Below are 21,560 nucleotides of genomic sequence, written 5' to 3'. Positions count from 1 at the left end.
TTACTGTCCTCCCCCTTTCCACGGGAAAGTGCTGTTTCTGTGAATGAAGGTTTGACAGACGGCTAGGAGAGGCAGAGCGAGAACAAAGAAGAGCTAAATTTTCAGGTGCTGTTGTCGCTTTGAAACCTTGGTTTCTCAGTGGAATGAAAGCGCAAAAATATCTCTCAATACACATCCCGTAGCAACCTTTGCCAGAATATCCAGCTCCTAAGACATTGAAAATGAGTCAAATATTTTTAGTAATGAGGGTACATGTGGCGTTTGCTCACTTACATGTAGTTAGTATGAAATCAATATATATAAAAATATATATATATATATATATATATATAAGAAATGAGAACTTCATTGTCAATGAATTATGTACAATTCATTGAGCATACCAAAAGCTTTCAAAACGGATGTTGAAAGAAAATGATGAGATTAATCATCGTCCGAGAAGTAAGTAACCAAGGGTGTTAATTCATTGTAAGGAAAGTAAAAAAAAATAATGCTTATAAATGATGGCAACCACCAAAGAGACCGAAGTGATGCAGCCAAATAAGCTGTTTTATCAGAACTGGATCACACGTCTCACGTGCTTTTTTTAAGCTAATCCTAGTGCATCTAAAGAACATCAAATTAGCAATCAGTCATTGCTTGAGTCCCCCACACATTGAGGTGTGTGCGTGTGCGCATGCGTGGGCATACAGGTACTGTATGTGTGCTTGTGAGACAGGAGTGAATGATTACATTTTCACCCGAGTCTTGCAATCTCAAAATTACAGGCTTTTGGAAAAACACAAGAATGAAGGGGGAGCAAGATGATGTGATGCATCATAACTGCACGATCGTTTGCTCGATGATAGCACCAACTGATTGGAAAGGCAGATCAACGTTCCAAGGTCTTTCATGTCTATCCGCGCAAAGTAGAACAAAGTGAGACATCTGTCATTTTGAAGGCGCTAACAGAAATGATTGCACACCAGCCAGTTTCCATACAGATGTGCATGTGTTGAGCAAATACGGCCCGGTCGATGCATGGCAATGATGTCTGAGCAGTAAAAGTGGATGTCGATGGATGTAAACATGTGAGACGATGTAGGTTTGATGCATAGAACCGCTATAACACGAGTCGTGACGCACTGACTTAGTAGCCAGACATTTCTATCAGAGGCAGCGCCGACAGAAATTGTTTTGCAAAGCGTAGGCTTCAAAAACGCAAACCAAAACAAACAAGACTTTGTTTGCCTAATCTGAGGGTGGATTTCATTTTTCTTAATTGCATCATTACTCAATGTTTCGTTGGGGATCCGGACGTTACGCCGCCATATTTAGGAGCATTTCATTTGTCTTACAGAAGCTCGACAGTATAATCGAAGAACCACTGTTTCCTTTATGGAAGAACTTTGCTTCCATAATAATTTGTCCCAATTTCCATTTTAATTTATCTTTTTACATTTTGTCAAGAACATACACAGCATTGATAATTTTATGTACAGTACTTCCGGTAGTATGCAACAGCTTAAGTATTAGAGCGCCAAAGGATTTGTTGTTTATTTGAGCCCGGACGCAGTATAAAATCTCTGTGAATCTTACCCGTCATCTCAGGGGGCAGCCATTTTGTCACATTGTGTCGACTGAAAATGACATCCCAGTTTCTCAGGGCTCAGGTCACAACCAATCATAGCTTACCTGTTTTCTGAAACTGAGCCCTGATTGGTTGTTAGCTGATCCCTGAGTATTTATCCCTGAGTATTCATCCATGATGTCTCTCGGGCTCAGTAAATTTGATTCTGCTTTCAAACATACTGAGAGAATGTTTAGCCTGTGTATAAAGAAACATTTTATATCTCACTTTACTAAGAAACAAAAGTGTCAAACTGTTACCAAGACATGTAAACAATTTTGTCAAATTTTAGTTTTATTACAGCGGCACTAAGAGAAATATTTTTAAAACAACCGTTCTAACTGTGGAATGTTTCAATGTATGGGGAAAAAATTTGCTGCTCAATTTAAAACCCAAGTTAGGGACAGTGGGTTTCAGATAAGATGCCAGGGGGGCCCAGGTCAACAGGGTGGAATGTAGAAAGGCCACTGGGAACGAACACCATACCTTTTTTTGAAATTTAAGAAATTCAGTGACATCCAGGTTTTGATTTACTCTAGACAGGACAAAAGAGGTCTTAAGGAGAAAGCGTCTTTTTTGCTTAGCGAGACATAGATTTGAGTGTCATCTGCAGAGAAGTGGAGGGAAATTCTATCTTTTCGAAGGATGGACCCTGAGGGCACCAAATACAGTGAAAACAGCAAGGGTCGCAACAAAGAACCCTGCGGAACACCATATGACTATAGGGAAGATCCAGACTAAGCGCAACCTATGTTAACCAAATAGTCCTTTTAGCCAAAATCTGAATCACTCTAGGAGCCTACCACTAACACCCACCTGGTGCGGTAAATGTGCCAGAAGTGTCCACTGTATCAAACGCTGTAGTTAGATCCAACAAAACAAGACACACGTAGTCCCAGTGTCATTTCCTTGGAGGATATCATTAAAAACTTGTAACAGGGCAGACTCTGCATGCAATGCATCATCTTGAAACCTGACTGGCAAACCTCCATGAGATTATGTCCACCCAAGAAAGATTTTTACTGCATGTGCACCAATTTTCCAGAATTTTAGAAATAAAAGACGGCCTGATGGGTCTAAAATTTGACAGCACACCTTGATCAAGGCCACGTTTCTTAAGCAGGGGTTGCACTACAGCATGTTTAAAATGTTTGGGGACTGCACCACAAGACAGACTATTAAGTATAATATATTATTTTTCTACCCTTTAGCATTCCTATTGAGCAACTGTAGAATATCTTTCAAGAAATGTCTATGAGGGTGGACAGCAGCTGTATAATTCCGAACAACAACTCTGGGAGTAATTTCTTGCACCATCAAATAAAATACAAGCACAACCTATACATGGACTCTTCATTCAAACGAATGACAGAGTTGTTAATGTAATACTGAAAAGTAACCTCAATGCATTCCTTTCCAAATAGCGTGCTTTTTTTTTTTTTATACATATATAGTGTATATGAAATCTACGCAATGACATAAATATGACAAAAAATGCACATGCTAAAACTCTAAGACTGTGTGTATTCAAAGAGGGTAGATGTGGGTGAAATTAATGAGGGGGATGTGTGTGTGCTGGATGGCGTGTATCCTTTATGAGGCAACTTTAAAAGGTTTTTACCACTGAACTTCTCATTGCAGAGAGTGACATGTTGGTCGGCTGAACGTGAATCCCTTCTTACTATTCCTTATTTCATTCTACCATCCGTTTCCCTTTTACTTTCTCTCCCGACTTTTCTTCCCTTGATCGCTGCGACCCCTTTGCCTCTGTTCTCTGCCTTCCTTCTCTGGCTGTCTGGCAGTAAAGGTTGATGGAGTGTGAAATTAGAAAGTGTATCATATTCTGCTCTGCGGCTCAATGTCCTGAGCTATAAGCTACAGCTAGTCACAGTGAAAAATAACATGCACCGAAAGAGATATATTAACATGGTGTTTGTGCAAGCCCATGCACGTGTGTAAGTCCATCTGTGTGCACGTGCTCGTGTATGTGTGCCAGTTTATCCAGTCATAGCTTATATCCGATGACTTATCACTGACACATTTGCTTTTTCTGAGTGGGGGAAACAAATTTGTTTTGATTTGCACCTCACTCATGAGCCTGTTATATACCTGAAATGACTCATGATCTCATAACGATCTCTAAAACGACAGAAGCTCTCGTGTCCTACTCATGACACACAATTTAATTCAGGCAAAAATTCAAGGCAGAAAACAAGACGCGGTAAAGGACAAAGAAGTATGTACAAAAATGTAAACTAACATTTTATCGTTTAAAAGCCATTTCTATTGTGCATGAATGTGTTTACCTGCATCAGGCCAGACACTTCTCCTTTTTGAAGTGGGGCAGCAATGGAGGGAGTGAAAGGTTTCGTGTCTTCCACTGGCCGTCCTTTCAGGAAGTGCTTCCCTGCCTCGTAGATGTCTACTTCAATCATTTTCCCATTGAACTCTAACCTCTTGGGAACCAGGACCTGCAAAACAGAATTCAATCAATGGTGATCATCTTAAAAGTCAATTCTGGACAGTTGTCTGCTTCTGACTTTGAATGAATATTAGCTATTTAATATATTATATATATTAAGGCTATCCAAACAAGCATGCTTGGAAGATTTAGGGCAGAGGAGGTATAATTCCATCAGGTGACATAGACCACAAAAATGATTTTTTTTTTTTTTTATGAGTGTATGGAGTAAATAAATCCTACGGACACCTTCATGATTCTTTACAATGATGAAATTGATTTTTAATTTCATTTTCAATTCAACCTAATGGTGTGATTGCAAATTTAATGAAGATTGAATTGTAACAAATGGAAATAGCTGTTTCGGAAACAGTAGCATTTAAAAATTTAAAACTCGAGCACTGCGTATGTACTTTAATTTGCTTGCATCCCATGACCCTTTTTAGTCAAAAGCAATATCAATGTAGTATTTTTTAGCATTTCCTATACTGCAATCATCTTGCACATACATTTTCAACCAATCAATCAATACACAAGAACAGGATAGCTATTTGCTAAGCACCACATAACAGAGGAGCAGAAATGATGTAGCTGAACATTTACCGCTGCGGGGGTACAATTATGCCTGGCTCACTGCTAATCTGTCAGTCTTTATCCAGTGGCTGGAATATGATAGGCAGGGGAAAGGAGGCCATGGCATCTACCTGCCAGCACCACACCTGCCTAATCATCACACCTGCTGCTCACCACAGAGGGTGAGCGTAAGCGTGAGTGTGTGTGTGTGTTCGTGTGCGGTGGCGAGAGCAAGCAGGCAGCAAACTGAGAGGGGTGAAAAAACAGCGGATGCGGAGGAGGATGGCGACATTGTGCATGTAGGTGAGGGTCATTCGAGGTCCATTAAAGGGAGATTAAATGATGAAAGAGCTTGTCCTATGTCACTGGAAAACCCCCACCGTAAGCCCCCGTTAACCTCCTCGCACATGCAGGTGAGGCGGCTGCACATTATAATTGGCAGGTTAGATTGGTGTTAAAGTGAGACCGAGTGATTTGTTCACACTCCTTTTCCGTACTTCTCTTGGACAAGCCACCCAACACCCTCCCTCATTCGTATCACTGCGCCCACCGCTCCACTTTGCTGACCCTTGCCCTCTCCTTGTTCGCTTCCTCAATGTACCCATTCCTGAAAGCTCAGCAGTTGTGGTTTTAGTCATGATCCAGTTGACAGATTGAGTAATCCAGTGGAATTTCTTCTTTGATTTCTAAAATGTATGATAAGTAACACAGCAAACAAGAAATAAGCACATCTGCCTTAAAGTTCTGATGTTGCTGGTCCAAATTTGCTGTGCGCAATTTGTATGCGCTCTCTGCGCTTGCAATGATTTTTGCGGGTGGGTACTCAGGCTTCCTCCCGCATTACAAAAAAAGAATGCATGTCAATCTACGGCTCTAAATTGTCAGTGTGTGTGAATATGAGTGTTCGACATGAACTACAGCACATCTTAACTTTAATGACTAGTGTTTCAAAAAAACACTAAAAACAAGTAAAATATAACAAATCTTGACTCATATAGAAAGCGCTGTGGCCTTACCTGTACACACACACACACACACCCCAGTATGTAAAGGCGTGTATAGGCCTCTCACAATAGCTTTACAACTATATGAAATTATCATTCAATTGATATAATGGACATGCATTTTATTTTTTCCCAGTTTCAATAAAGGCCCATTTACCCGCGTGTTTGTTCAAATGTGTCATCCACATTCAATCACGTTGAGCTCCTGCCAGTCACCTTGCTCGCTGCTGGCTGACTTGGCACTCAGGCGTATATACACACTATGGGCTGAATGGCTTCTGAAAACTGTTTAAATAGTTCCGTTTGACTGTCTCAGTTTGGTTTGTATGTGTCCCATCGGTTCATAGGCACGTTATTTCTGAAATATAAATGTTATTCTTCAGGCAAAATGGGCCGCTTAATTTATTGAGCTCATTTCACACAAGCAAACATCTAAAAGCATTTACAAACGCAAAAGTTAACGCCACTCAGAAGCAAAGCTGATATAAAAGTGGATGAGCGATTGACAAAAAGACAAAAATTATAATTATTTTCAGTATTCATTCACTTTGAGAGATTTTTCAAAAGTGGCTCAACAAACGTTGTTTTTCAACTCATGCAATTTTTAATTTACTAAATAATAGCTAACATTATTAAATGAGTCTAAGATGATGCACAATTGCACACAAACTCACACATTTGTATGAATTCAAAGTGATCCAAACATCCATGCAGTCCTTTGTACAACCAAATGAAAGAGGACATTATGGAGGAGAAAAAAAGACAGCCCACTTTACGCTGCCAATAATTATAGTATGTGGTTTTGTGCAAATATTTGTTGAAGTGATTTTTTTTTTTTTTAAAGGTCTGTTAAAAATCAGCAATGAACTAAAAAACTTGCCCATTGGGGCATTCTTAAGACAAAGTCTGACTGTATTTAGAGGTCATGTGATCTTGCCAAGTAGAATTGATGAAATCAATTACTATTATTTCTAATTGGAAACATGCATTTGAAATCCGTACAAATGAAATGATTGATTTTTACAAGGCTCTCTCAACCACAGGAAACCCTTGTTCCTGAAGAATCAATGCATACATATGGCACGCACGCACGCCCGCATGAGCACACGTGCACCTGCGTGAAGTGTGCAATCGCACAACACATGCATGAAGTGAGTCAAACTCGCAACCTGAGTTCATAGCGTGCAGAAGTACAGTAGGTGCAGCGGGGCCGTCAGGAGAGAGCAGTAGGGAGGGGGCGAGGAAGGGAAGGGGAGGGGGGCGAAAAAATATTGCCATCCGCTGCCCTCCCTGCTAATAAAAAGCATAACTTCAAACATGTTTCTGATGATAGTTAAAGCGCGGAGGAAATTGATTTATTTGAAGATGTTTTAAAGTTAATTTTTCACAGGTTCAGAGAGGTTCTTTGAAGCCACGTTCGATGAACAGCTGTGTGCGTTGGATGGAATGTTCATGTCTTACGGCTAATGTTCGTACATTGGAATGGGAGAGGGGGGAGAAAAAGCATTTCTGCCAAACGCTCTTATGACCACCGCAGGGTGCGGGTGCACGTTTGTGAGAGTGTAATATTCCAGCTAACCTACTTTATTTGGGAAATGAGCTTAAGCTAGTGGCACCTTCCTGCGAAAACTCATGTAACATGCAGCGTAAAGCCCCGCATCTGATTTGTTAAGCATGAAAACTAGGAAGATCTGAATTGGCAACATGAATGAAATATGAAATATATGCAATATGAGAAAAATAATACCAATAATGAGTTCCAGCTCACTCACTTTACAGTATCACTTGCACTGAAGTGAAGCTTTCGCCATCCGCCACTAAAGACATTCCGTAAATAAAGCTTACTTACCTTGTTACGTTTGATCTTTTCAATATATATTTTTTTAATTATTGAATATGTCTTACCTGCTCATAGAACTTGTTGTGAGCCACATAATATTGGCAATCAAAGGACTCTTCTGTCACCAACACATGTTGTCGCTCCCCAATCTAAACACAAACATAAAAAATTTCATGAATTGTCCTCTCAAGAAAAATCAATAATATGAAAAATAAAGCAGACAGGATGACAAATTGTTCATTTTAGGTATTGACTCATGTTGTCTTGTTTTTATTCCAGCATATTTTCCTCGTCTTGAACATTCTTGCCATTGGTTTGACTGAACGGCACCAAAACATTTGATATAGTATTTTGCGCTCACATTTTACAGACTTTCAAACTTCGCCCACAAAATAACTTGATTACATCGTATGTTTGTGCTTATCATGAAGTTTCGCTCTTCAGTTTTCATTGCGACGCAACATTTAATTACAACCTCAAGGCTCCTGAGCTACTTCAGTTTCGGTGGCTCGCTTCAGAATATTCTGCAGTATTCATCCACGACCCTTAGAAAAGGTTAAAAAAATGGATGAAAGGAGAATAGGGGGGAAAAAAAAGCAAGGCTGCAAATTAAATACAGAAAAAGGTCCATTCAGTATATCAGCAAATCAAGGCAAGGCCGCTTCGCTTTGCGATGCACAATTCTTTCTTCTGTGCTATTCAGTGTGCTTGAAAGAGTCAAGAAATAAAATAATGGTGAGAGAACTGCGCCAAAGCACAGCCTCGCAAAATATAAAAGAATGTCACAACAACAAAAATGTTCAATGTAAGCACATTAAAGTATTCAGCAACTACTATGTGACTCTTAAGATGGCATCCTCAGACAAAATGTACATTTTTGGAATCATCTTGGTATTGAGGGTTGTCTCTTCCCAACTGGGCAGATAATCCACTTCTATAACCGAGTTTACATGGAGCCATGCATTCCGATTAAAAATGATCTCAATGACATGACTTTAAAATGACAGCGTCTTTCAACTTGTTTTAACGTACTGGTAACATGTTTTTAATGAAGCTGTCACTTTAGTAAAAGTCTTAAAACAATCACGAACATTGTGCCAAATAGATGAATGAACATCTTGAAAAATCACGTGACGTTTCCGTCAATCTTCGCGTGTAACATGGCTGATCTGATTAAGAGGGTGGAGCCAGTAAATGGTGGATTGGAAAAGATCACGTCACACGGGTGACCAGAGATCGTCATTCGAATGATTTCAAATGACTTTCAGCATGACAAAAAAAAAGCCTCTTTATAAACCCGGCTATTGTTACATGATCATAAAACTGCTTCAATTTGTCTTCTTTTGCCTCCTTAACTGGCATTAAGCCAGCCCAGATGGCCAAAGGCTTGCATAAGGCGCATATGGCAAAAACAGATGTAGACTACTTGTACTATTTGGGATCAGAGCCACACCGTCGTGTGCAGATGAGGAGCAACGTATTTCAGTCTTCTCAGTCAGTTTTAGCCATGACGTGAATTGAATTGAAAGAACTCATGAAATGCGGACCCTTTCGATTGTAGCGGATCAACCTTGTCCCACCCTGTGTGGTTGCTTGCCCATTACTGTAGACTTTTTTTTCCCATCTGAGAACCACAAAGCCAGAAAGTCCTGGTTGACATTTTTTTTCACAAAACCAACAACATGACTTCATTTGTCCCCATCATCCTGGGTGAGCTTCAATTTAATCTGAAGTTTGTAAGGGTAAAACATAAGGTCCATGAAAAAAACTGCCTCAGTCATTCCCCGGGAAATGTCGAGCTTCAGGTCGTGCATCCGAATTGATTTCTTTGGGCTGCAAGTGACTGAGTACCTGACAGAATCAACATTCTCAGCCACTCTCACGTGAGAACGTCATGAGGTTTCCAACTTCAGAGCTCAGGTCCTGAACAGTTCATTTAGCTTTCAATAAAGCCTCTCAATTAAGGAAAATATAAAACGATAACCAAAATGTATGACAAGAACAAGTCTTGGAGAGGACTTCAATGCAGGATATAGCCAACAAGACTGAATTATTTGAAATATTGCAACCATGAAAGCAAGAAGAGAGCACCTGGTATTGTCGCTTAGAGATTTTACCCCAAAACTTGTCAATTTGGGATGCCATTGCACCCACTGACCTAAGCAGCAAAAAACTAAATGGTAGGGTATAGAATGTCCTGCAGTTCAAGTGATCACAAATTGCATTTCGATACCGTTTGTTCTGAGCTCTATACTTGAAAACTGAGCTGACTGATCACTTTCCAAGCAATCTGTCTTCGAAGGCCTTAGAAGTCAGGCTCTGAACACTTGCATTTCCGCAGACATCTGCCCTCACTTCCTACTTTCCCCTTTGAGTCTTTAAGCTTAAGTCATTCTATCTCTGGGCAGCCAGTAATGCGACAATGCGCGTGTTCCAACACAGCCGCCACCTGCACAAGCATGCTGACAAGCTCCAAAAGCCGAAATAAATCACAGACCTTAGCAAACAAAGCAAATTTTAGAGGGTACAAACCCTTTGAACGTGATCAACGCAAGGCAAACATTTGGATTTTTGCAATTTTGGATTGGAGGCAGATGTCTTTTCTTTTTGGGACTTCACATCCTGAGCTCATGAGACGCAGAACTTTGGTGTCTTATGGCAACATTTGAAGATTCTTGTTGACTTAAAGTGTTTATTGTCACATAGTATTGTTACCATCAGGCAAAAACATTTATATTTTTATACAACCCAGATGAGTAGTGGGTGACTATTTTTAATTTTGTCTGTGTTAAACTAAAATTGAAATATGTGGTGGTTGACCTCAGACTGAGATGTCCATGATGCGTGTGAGCGTGCATCCGCCTTGCCTTGATGATATTCAATCCCCACCTAAGTAAGCAGCAAGAAGGAATGATCTTGGCTTAGTGGACGTGCGAACAGCATTATCATGCATGAACAGATCCCCCGCATCCACAATGACATGTATGGAAATATGTTTGCAGCAAATCAAAAGTTGGTGAGCTTCCCGTGTCAATTACAGTGATAATTGAAGTTACCCTCTTCTGCACTTTCTGCGACAGACCGACCATATTCAGATTTGTGTTTACCCAATCAGTTGAATCGCGGGCCACCAAATAGCATGTCTTTGCACAGCGAGTTTTAATTTACATCAACATCCAGAGGACGACATCCCATGGTACATGGCAGATCCGCAACAGATTTATGGGATCATGAGTTTAATTGCTAATTAATCCACATCATAACATGGGTAATGACGGCACCGTGGCTTTGAATTTGTAATCAATGTTTTTATCTGTGTCATAAATAAAGCAGCAAGTCACTCAAACAGCATTCAAAATCCCTTGCCACCTTGTTGGCTTTTTAAGCCACGCAAACAGAAGACGACAAACCACACCGAATGGCAGCTGGACTGCTGCAATCAATTTATGTCGGACATGGGAGTGAGGGGCTCTAACAGTATCGCATGCAATGTAACACTTCTGAACATAGTATTTATAGATACTTTGTACATTTATTACAATATTACACTGCCCTCTTACCACTCTTTTTTTTTTTTTAAATCTTGTTTGACTCTTATCACTTTTTTAAATCATCTTGTTTGACTCTTATCACTCTTTTTTTTTTTTTTTTTTTTAATCTCTTGTACGACTTGAAAAAAGATTGAGCCCCTCCACCAATGGATAATTCTGTCTGACCCATCAGGTGAATTCATTATCTCGTCCTTATCGCTCCTTTGCACACTTCTGTGCAGTCTGTTGTTGTAACATGGTAACGCTCACACAATCCCAGCGAACAGCGCGGAATTTGATTGGCCTTCCTCTTGTCAAACCAATGCAAATTTATTGTATCCATAAAAATCAACAGCCCCGCGCACAAATCTGCAGCGCCCCTCAAAGTCAGCCCTGTCAGGCTCCTTATAGGCAGAGTTTAACAGTCATTGTGAAGAGGCAAAATATTGGCTCGCTTTTAATGAGCCTGCTGAAAGAAGGCCGCAGAAGAGAGAAAGCAGTGCAAGGGAGTCGATAACATACTGTTTGTGTTTGAACATGTGAAACTATAGATGTCAAATTACTTTTGTTAACAAAACAAAACACGCATGGAGAGACATAGAGTACAGAGAAATCTGGTGAAAGAAGTAAACTCAAGTGAATACGAGGAAGTGTGATAGACCCTCACAAAATGAGTTTGAATAACAGAATCAAATCTAGAATTTTCAGTGAAAAGATAAGTTCCAAAGACACAAGACAAAGAGACTAATGTTCAGCTTACTCCATTTCAGGCTAATTTTTTATTTACATTTTAGCTTTTTTTGTTTTAATGAATATTTTTTTTCTCAGTGGAATCACTCGTAGTTAATATCAATACCCCATATTGTTTTGTTTTCACATTTACTATTATCAGGTATGAGGATAATAGATTTATGAATTTACACTTACTCCTGAGGAAATATTATGTAAAACGTTACTTCACAAGGGGGGATTTTTCGAATTTGTCAGATGTCCTCACGTGTGCATATATGGAGCCATTTTGTTTCTTAAATGCTAGAATAAACAACATGAAAATAAAAGAAGCAAATTTGAAAGAATGGTAACATTTGCTAAAGCTTTTTATTTATATTAACGTTGAAATACATTGCTTTTATTTCACCTTACTGTTTTACGAAATACAGAAAGTCCTCAGGTTACGATGTACTCGACTTGTGACGTTTTGACTATGTCGGATGTGCCTCATCCGACATTTTAGGTTCAAAATGCAGGAAAATGCCACCCAGATCGAATTGTTTTGGCCTGTACCTTTTTTTTTTTTTTACATCAAAGACAATCTGAACGGCTTAATTACAATTTTTTCAAATCTGATTTATGCCACTTTCATGTGGTCCTAGATTGGATACGTAAGGGTTGTATGTATTTGTCATTGACGTCATCCAAAGCTCAAAATGCGCTCCGTGAGGGCGGAGGGAGACTGCTGGCAGCTGAAATCTACAAAGTTGTTTTGAGTAACAGTATTGACTTTATATTTTACTCTAATTTAATCCCACTTGAAATATGAAGCATGAAGTGGACATTTATGGTGATAGTCATAATTCAGCCACTCCTTTTTTACGCACAGCAATGACGTGACGTCTCCATGAAATGAGATCAAAAAGCCTTGCCTCATCATTACCGCCAAAGACTGTATTTCTCCTTCCTATCGAATCGGTCCTGTGTAGAAATTCCTGGACTTTACTTGCATGATCACTATGTTGTGAGTGACGTGATGTCTTCTACGGGTCACTAGGGACCAATAAGCAAAATCGCAGTTGCAATGTAATGTGAACGCTTACACAAAACCTTTTTCACATGACGGCCCCACTACTTAGCAGTGTCGATTAGTACGGTATCATATTTTTTCATTCTGATTAATTTTGTTTTATTAATATGAAATATAAAACGTACATATTTGGATATGTATTTAGAAATTTAGGGAAAACAAAAGGGTTAATTCCGATTGAGGAAAAGGAAATTCAGGTTACATCGCCAGCATAGGAATGGAACTTGTTTGTGAATTGAGGACTTTGTGTATAAAACCGCGAAATATACCGCAAGATGGGACGAGTTCACCCCACTGAAACCAAAGAACAATAATTAAAGTTTAAAAAAAAAACAAATATATACAGACTACATTACATTAATTGTTCTTAATTTTCAGCTTCATAAATTGTTAAAACTGTGAAAAAATAATAAATTGCTTAAAACATTAGAAAAGTAAGATTTCCATAAACATTGAGCCCACAATAGGCTACCATATGGAGAGATAAATTAATAAAAGTCTTATTCAGCCAAGATTTTATTTATTTATTTTTTAAACAGTTTGCCCCATCACTATTTTGGGGGGGGGGAAACAGAATTTCCCGAAGTGAGGCAAGTCGAACCGAGCTCGTAATGAGCAGTGGAAAATTGCGATTTTATTCTGTTCTATAAGGTTCTAGCATAAATTACTTACCTCTCTACATGACTGGTTTAAGCAAGAAATATGCAGGCGCTGTTCAATAATTTGAAGGGAAAAAAAAACAAAAAAACAACATACACTTTTTATTTATTCATTGCATGATAGTGTGAAAGTGCGTCTATGTGATTGTGTGCAAAGCTTGTGGGGAACCCGCCTCTGGCATTACAGCGCCTATATGTTTGCAACTGCTGCATCAATCAGAGGTAGGCTGTGATTGTCGGGCTGATTGTCCATTACGTGTGTGTGGGCCTGGAGGCCTTGGACTGAGTGTGTGTCTGCGGGACAACGATTGGCAGAATATGTAAGTGAACGTGTAATGCACACAACTATACATCCACATTAATCTATAATTGAGGCTGAAAATAATGCCTTGGCGCTACGAGTATGATTATGATTACTGGAGGCCCCACCTGAAGACAGAAAATCATACATGCAGAGGAAAGCCAATCTAGCAAGCATGTCTGATTACAATTGGAGGCGAGCCCCCTAGTTGTCTTCTTAGTAGGAGAGATTACATGCAGTATGTATGTGTTTCGATAAGGGAAGGGGGTGGGGGGGGAAACCTCTGGGTTATGAGGCCATCCTGGCGGCTCTTGGATAAGGCAAGGCTCTCGTCGTCCTAATGTTTGATTGGGTTAAAAGCATGCACATCATCTTTGATGCATACCCTATTGCTGTTCCCCTTCTGCTGTTTTTTAACAAACTGCAATCTGGATTGAAAATGTAATGAGAGAGATGACATACTTGCCAGGAAAATCTTTATTTTGTTTACTTCATTGATGCAATAACACTAGATACGGTGGATATATTAAGTCTAAACACCCCTGTTAATATGCCAGGCAAGCATTCAATATGCCAGGCAATCATTTCAGAAAGTTTTGCATGTTTTAATAATATTGGTATGCATTTTAATTTGGATTTTGCATTATAGTTAGTTTTTAATTTAGTTTGACTTTTTTTTTTTCAACGAGTTAGTTTTATTTTGTTTCAAGATCACATTTGTTAGTTTTTTTTCTTCATTTTTTCCAAAATGTTAATTTTTTATTAGTTTTAGTATTAGTCTTAATTTTTCTAAATTATGCCGTATCAAGTGCAAGATTAAAATAAGGTTCATAAATTATATTAATTCACAAAGACGAAAACAAAGGACATTTTCGTGATTTAATTAGTTTTAGGTAGTTTTATAAACATACACTTGTAATTTCAGTTTTTTTTAAATCAGTATGGTTTTAATTCTATTTTGTTAAAAAATGTTTTGGTGATTTTGTTAGTTTTCCTATAATAACTACAGATGGGCAAGTACCAAAACCAACCTTATTTGAAGGTATTGGGGACTCATGGATACGATACTTAGGGCAACTAAAAATTGTGACATTGAATAATTGACTTCGGCAGCATAGTTGGGAAGTTCGACACATTGCAAATCATCAATTTCGTCAGAAAGAAAGGAGTTTTGTTTCGAGTTAAATGCAATTTTATGTATCATAAATACAAGCAGTCTCGGTAGGACATGTATCGACGAGTACACAAAGGGTGAATACTCGTACTGGTATCGGTCTGGAAAAAAAAGTTGAATTTGCCAAATAATAACCTTCGTATGGAGCTCTTTTTGCTATGTTTCATTTTTAACGATTAATTTACTGCAGAAGAGCATGATGACAATGGTGTGAGCCCATTTGACTCAAAGTGCAGAGGTTCTGGATTTATTTCCACCCATGGAAGGAGGGCAGGTATTCAAACTTAGATCTTAGGTCTATTTTCCCTAGCAATCCAAGTTTAGGAAAAGGAAAAAGTTTTAGAACCAAGTGCAGAGCCGGAGGGATTTTATTGGTTTAGAAATTGTGCAATGTGTAGAGAACATTAGGTTGAAAAGCCCTGATAACGCAGCACGTGTGCGCTACAGGTCAGAGAGTATGGGAAGCCCACATAATACAGTTCCCTGTAGGGAGATGCTAGGCTTGGGGTGACAATCGTAATGTATGCAGAGAGACATTACGGACATTCTAGCCAGGTCAGCAAGAAAATGCATCGAGATTGTTATCGTGTCAGAAGAATACAGCATAAATGTTAGATTGCCTACGGCAAATGGCTCGGAATTAATTATTGGAAGAGCAAAAACATTTTTTATTTTTGTTCCTTCGACATGAGTTGTGGTTTCCTTCCACTTGCTGTTGAAAAGTTTGGATTGAATTGCTTATTGTTAAATAAATCAAGTTGTTACTATGCATATGATGCATTATACGCGTTTTCTTTCCCCAAATGTATTAATTAAAAAATGTGAATAGATTTGTCTGAGTGTGTTACAAATTCACAACATGATTTGGTTGTTGCCCGCTCGGCTGCAAGTTTAACCCTAATTGTCTACGAATCCCAAACTAGCTGGAGGCACAAACATATACAACACGCCTGCCTTAAGATCAAACACAACACATTGAATATACAGTCAGGAATTAATCACATTGATGATGCCAAGATAGTTTATGTATTTTTTCAGAGGCAGAGCAGTGCTGAAATTGTCAAAATATTAAACTTACACTAATGGTGCCTCAGTCTGGCTTATTCAAATGTTGATATCGAAATCAATACAGCCAAAATTCAGAGGCCACACTTGGAGTTTTTTATTTTTTAATATGTTGGGTTAGCTAAAACTATTCATTGAGAAGCTTCTATGTTTCTGGCCCATGTTTGACTTCGTCCCGTTTTGGATTTTTTTTGGTCTGTAGCAAGACTAATGCTCATCTTACTGTCCTTGCATTACAAAGAATCATCAATTTGTGAAAAATGTAGAATCTGAAAAGGTTTAGAAGCTAAAAAAAAAGAAAGGTTTTCAGAATAATAATTACAGTGTATGTAAAAATTAAATCAATTCATTGAAAATGAACTGGTGCCACATAAATGCAAATGGATAGTATATCGCACTCACTCAGGCCTAAGAAGAGATTAATGTGTCATGGCTGTTCACTTGCCACAGGGGGACAAAAAGATAAAGCCATACTGGTGTGTAAGAATGCTTACTGGCCAATGTATGGAAAATGTGCCTACTACAGCATGACATCTCGGCTTCCATATATGTGTCAACATGTGGACGGAACCGGTTGGACGTACATGATCACATTTCATCACATTTTCCAAATCATTTTTCAAATGGGGGGGGGGGGGGGGGGACACAAAAAACATCTTACTTGGTTTTCCACATACCGCATCATTCAAATTGGGATCATACCTTGGATTGCTATTTGAGGTACAACAATTAATCATTATATTAAGTAATCGATGATCTAATCCTCAACTATCTTGATGAGCAAAAATCACATTGTAAATAATAGTAAATTTCTTTCCAAAAAAAGTGCATTTATTACGCTGTCATAGATTAAAACGGTACAGGCACGTTGCCAGAGCCAGTTGTGCATATTAAAGTCTGCACTCACATTGAGCCCCAACCAGACATTTTAACAGTTCACAAAAGTAAATGATTGTGGTTGCATCATCTTTGTTCACTTAAGAGACAAAATGAGCAAAAAATATTTAATTATAAAAAAAAATGCATGAAAAATTCTGTGAAATTCAGTTATAATACAGTTATATGAGCAGTATGTCTGTGTGTCTAAAATCATGTGATGTTTCAATCGATGTGTGCATCTCCCAAGTAAACGGCGTCTCTGATTAAACGTAGTAGAACACGTAAACATCAGCTCGGGTTAGATCACGTAACATGTAAACAGCTGAGATGAGATTGTCAATTGTAATGATTTCGGAATATTTGTCGGTAAGTCAATAGGTAGTGGAAACCTCCAAGGTCAAAGACCACAAAAGTGTTTTATTTATTCTCTGAGCATTACAATTAATTAGAATCATTTTTATAAACAAAATTAATTATAGCATGTATAAGCTCATGTAAAGAACATGGAGCGAAAATTAGTAATGGTGAAATACTAGTTCGTGCAGGAGTAGTTTACCTTTGTGTTACTTAAAATGTTACTTAAAATGCTTTTCACTAAGAAAAAAAAAGGTTTATGATGATGGCAGTTTTAGACTACAATTAATTTTAAATCATGTTATAAATACAGTATATATGTTTTTTAAAAGGAATTTGGAAGTCAACCGGTGACACGGAACGCAACACTTCTTTCACGACATGAAAATGGAAAATAGCACCTAAATCTACGATGCAAAAATCTAAACAGACAAATTCACCTCAGTAAAAGTCTTACTGGATTCAGCAAGATGCGACTTTACGGGGCACGCAGCTCTCGAATGGGGTTGATATTAGCAATTCAATGGTGTTGATTGATTTATCCTGGGGGAGGAGGTGGGCCATCTTGTGGTTCAAACTGACTCAGGGAGCACACACCCACAAATGGCAAACATTCATCAAAGGGAGCAGGTAGTAATCAGACGGCGGATGTGCAGCTGTGCCTTTCAAAGCAACAGGCAGACAAGACAAAAAGCAAACCATCAGCGCTCAGCAAATCTCAATGAAGCAAGACTGGGAGCTCGAATCAAAGTTACATGGTAAAGTGTTCTAAAAACGTCTACGGTACGATGTAACCCTTTATTATTTATGTTATTCAAACGTGCGATATATTGGGTTAGCTCAGTTGTTAAATATACATAGCCTCCATAATGGCAACAATACATTTGCTGCTCAATTACTGTACATTAGCCGTGTGCTTCACTCTCCAGGCATGACTAATGGATTTATGCTCAATCCATTGGTCACACGAATGTAACAGGTGGATTAAGCGTGGACTGACTGGTCACGGCAATCAGCACCAATATTTTGGCATACACAATATCAGCGGTGGCCTTTACAATCTGCAAGATTATTAGTATTTGACGCATCAAGAGATGACTGAGCCTGGGAACGACTCCTTTTTCTTTCAATTTAAAAACAAAGCTAAGTGAAACGTTAACATTTCAGTAATACTAACATTTTGGAAAGCTTCATTTACTGGAGAAAACTTTTAATTGTGAACTTGAGCTCCCTGCACTATTTGTTAGAATTTGAAAAGAAAACATGGCTAATGAACATGTTGCCAATATGAAAAGCGGTTTAATAAACATGCGTAATGGCATTTAAACAAAGTTAAGTGTTGATTATTCACAATATTTGTTCTAAGATGATGTGCTAAAGATGGCCCGCTAATAAGGGACAATATTTTATGAAAACTGAGTTTAACTTACAATATTGCCATTAAACATATTTTAAATTATATATATATATATATATATATATATATATATATATATATATACACACACACATACACACAAATAAAATATGTATATAAAATCATGACTCATTCCAGACAGAGCAATTTTGTATAAGGTTCATATGCAAGTAAACGTAATAACCAACAAATAAAAAAAAGGCTCAAGCTGTCATCGTGAGCTTTTAATATGCTGTGAGGATGTCATGACCTTGTTTGTCTCAGTGAATCCATTGTTTCCATCTTCTCACATATGATATAGGCCACAGAATAGAACATATAAACTGGCATATTAGCCTGTGGTGAATGTGGCCTACGTGGCCGACAACAGCTGATGGCGGTTTCGCCAGCTCTATACATTTGCTTCCTAATGAGCATAAGCCGTCACGCATTAATGTCAATGGGCCTATAGCCAGAAACAGGTCAGCGCAATGTGGAAATGAATTCATGCAACATTAGATTAACAAACTAGCCTCTGTCCTTCTGAAGCCCTCCATAGTTTGATCCGCACTTGGCAGAAAATGTTATAAACTAACACATGAGGCATATAAACAACTTGGATTATCTTCTTGGCTCAAAGAATAACATGCACAGCGGCAACACATCCCCGACATCTCAACTCGTGGAGGCCACTGTCCTTTGGCCATGCTGGCAATGTTATATGAGGGTCTTGTGTTTACAAAAGCATCAATTTATGAAGTTTCATAGTTCAGTAAAGTATGACGTAAACTAGACCGCACCATTTCTAGTGTGCAAGAGAGGAAAGAATAAATTGAGATTTCAAAATAATAAATTGTTCTTTAGTTTCCTGTTGTTTCTTTGATTATTTCACCTTTATGGTGTACAAATGTTCATTGTAAAAAATATTCACTCTCAGTCTGACTTGACCTCAGGATTAGCTAGAGCTGGATGATTAATTGAAATGCAATCGTTATTTCGATTTTGGCTTTTCTCGATCTTTAAAATTTATAATCGAATATAAGCAATTCATGTGCAGAACGCCCCAGTGCGTTTCCAAGTTCCCAATGTTGTCACGGTGCCGTTTCTGACATTCAGGTGATGCTGCTACACACCTATTCGACACACCACACTGTTTACCCTCGAGATGGCAAATTAATTCTAGCGTGTGTTTTAGTCCAACGTTAACTTAAGGACTTTCTATCAGCGCACGTTTTGTCTTAATCAAAAAACACTCTTCAAACGACGCAATTACAATGTGGCCTTGTAGGGTGCCTCCGCGTATGGATGTCGAACTGCGTACGCAAAAGCAAGGAGGAATGCTGACTTGGACTTTCAACAGAATTTTTTTATAGTCAGGAAAGTGCGTTACCATTCACAATATATGATCGGATATTTTCAGACGTGAATTGTTTATGTAAACTTTACTCCTCAAGGTGGAACAACACATTTACCCGCAACTGTTTTTTTTTTCATTTGTCATATCACTCTCTCACTGTGCAAGGTAAAAGTTAAGAAAAAGATGGCTAAGAAAAAAGTGTGCGGTCAACGATATGTATACTGCATGCCTATATTGTATATGGGAAAATGGGCCAAGTGTCTTGGGAACTCTTTAATTTTAAGAAAAACATCACCACATTTAGATTCAGTCTAGAAATCTGCTTGATGTCAGCTGAAAGGGGAAAAAACAGCTATGAGGAAAATATCATCAGATAATACTGTACTAAATAAGTGATATGATTACAACTTTGCTCCAAATGAATGAACTGCGGATATTGCACACACAAGTGCTACATGGACACACACACAGGTGGTCATTGAAGTACTTTGATCTCCACTTCTTTCATTCAGCATGAGCCGCATGTCATCACATTGTCTGAAAAGCCTGCGGGCTGCTGCTCTTACCTTTTAATGGACGCACTCATGTTAACAGCATGACAGCAATACAGTAGATGAGAGGGAAGTGACAAAAAAAAAGAGAAAATGATGAACAGAAAGAAACTTCCAGATGAGCCTGCTTCCCTTTTGGTAGTCCATTTTTCCGAATTAACCAAGTGTATTTGAAATGGTAATGCCAAATATGTAATAAAAGAGTAAACTGATGGAGACTAATCCAGTTTTAAAGATAATGGAACCCTGGTGTGAATGATCAGGGAATACGTGATGAAAGAAAGCAGCTCAAGTGGATGCAAACATGGGGCGGGGAAACAAAAATAGAACTGTTTTATTTGACAAGTTCTGTTTTTCGTAAAAAAAAAAAAAAAATATATATATATATATATATATATATATATATTAATGTCAAACCACACTTTGTTAGTGCTGCAAATTATAGGATTAAAATTGTTCAAGAGTGGAAGACTACTAATGAGAAATTCCACTCCTCATTTTCATACGTGTCGGTGCACACGTCATTTTAAAGAAACTCACATCAGATAACGGTGTTGTTAATTGCGGCATTGTACGCATGGCACCCTGAAAGACTGAATATGACAAAAGGTGAGTCTGAGCCGCATCTGCACTCATTCACCTTTCTTTACCTTTCTGATGGCATGAAATACAACCAAGGATGAAAAACTAAGCTGCTCTTGTCAAAGAAAAGAGAAAATCTCTGATGCTGCTTTGCTGTTTTAAAGAGCGTGAAGTCCACTTTTTTCCCCCTCACTGGCAGGACTTCAAACAAGCTGCTTCAACAAGTCTAGGCTCTTATATATCAACACTCAGAGATGAGCTACAGTGAACAGGAAACAAAGACAGACAAAGAAATAGAGAAAAAGGGAGAAATACATGCAGGAGAGGCTGTAATAGAAAAAGAAAATGGAATCAATGATGGTGTGGCTACATTTTCTGTCAGACTTGGAAGAATAATAGTTTATTGAATTCTAAAGAAGTGATG

At 38.4% G+C, this 21,560-nt stretch overlaps 1 protein-coding gene across 1 annotated transcript in view; it reads right to left on the bottom strand.

The window, feature by feature from the left end:
• Window positions 1-21,560, bottom strand: part of cdkal1 (CDK5 regulatory subunit associated protein 1-like 1) — a 182,517-nt gene that overhangs the window by 10,882 nt on the left and 150,075 nt on the right. Inside the window, exons 13-14 of the mRNA XM_088306867.1 lie at window positions 7,553-7,636; window positions 3,916-4,080 (exon numbers count right to left, since the gene is read on the bottom strand). Of these exons, the coding sequence (XP_088162993.1) occupies window positions 3,916-4,080; window positions 7,553-7,636 (249 nt within the window). The remainder of the gene's footprint in view (window positions 1-3,915; window positions 4,081-7,552; window positions 7,637-21,560) is intronic.

The sequence above is a fragment of the Idiotropiscis lumnitzeri genome, chromosome 10, assembly GCF_059441095.1.
Source record: "Idiotropiscis lumnitzeri isolate Australia: NSW breed Sydney's pygmy pipehorse chromosome 10, RoL_Ilum_1.0, whole genome shotgun sequence".
NCBI classification, from domain to species: Eukaryota; Metazoa; Chordata; class Actinopteri; order Syngnathiformes; family Syngnathidae; genus Idiotropiscis; species Idiotropiscis lumnitzeri.
Note: the sequence above shows the minus strand (reverse complement) of the source record. Positions and strands in the feature narration are given on the sequence as shown.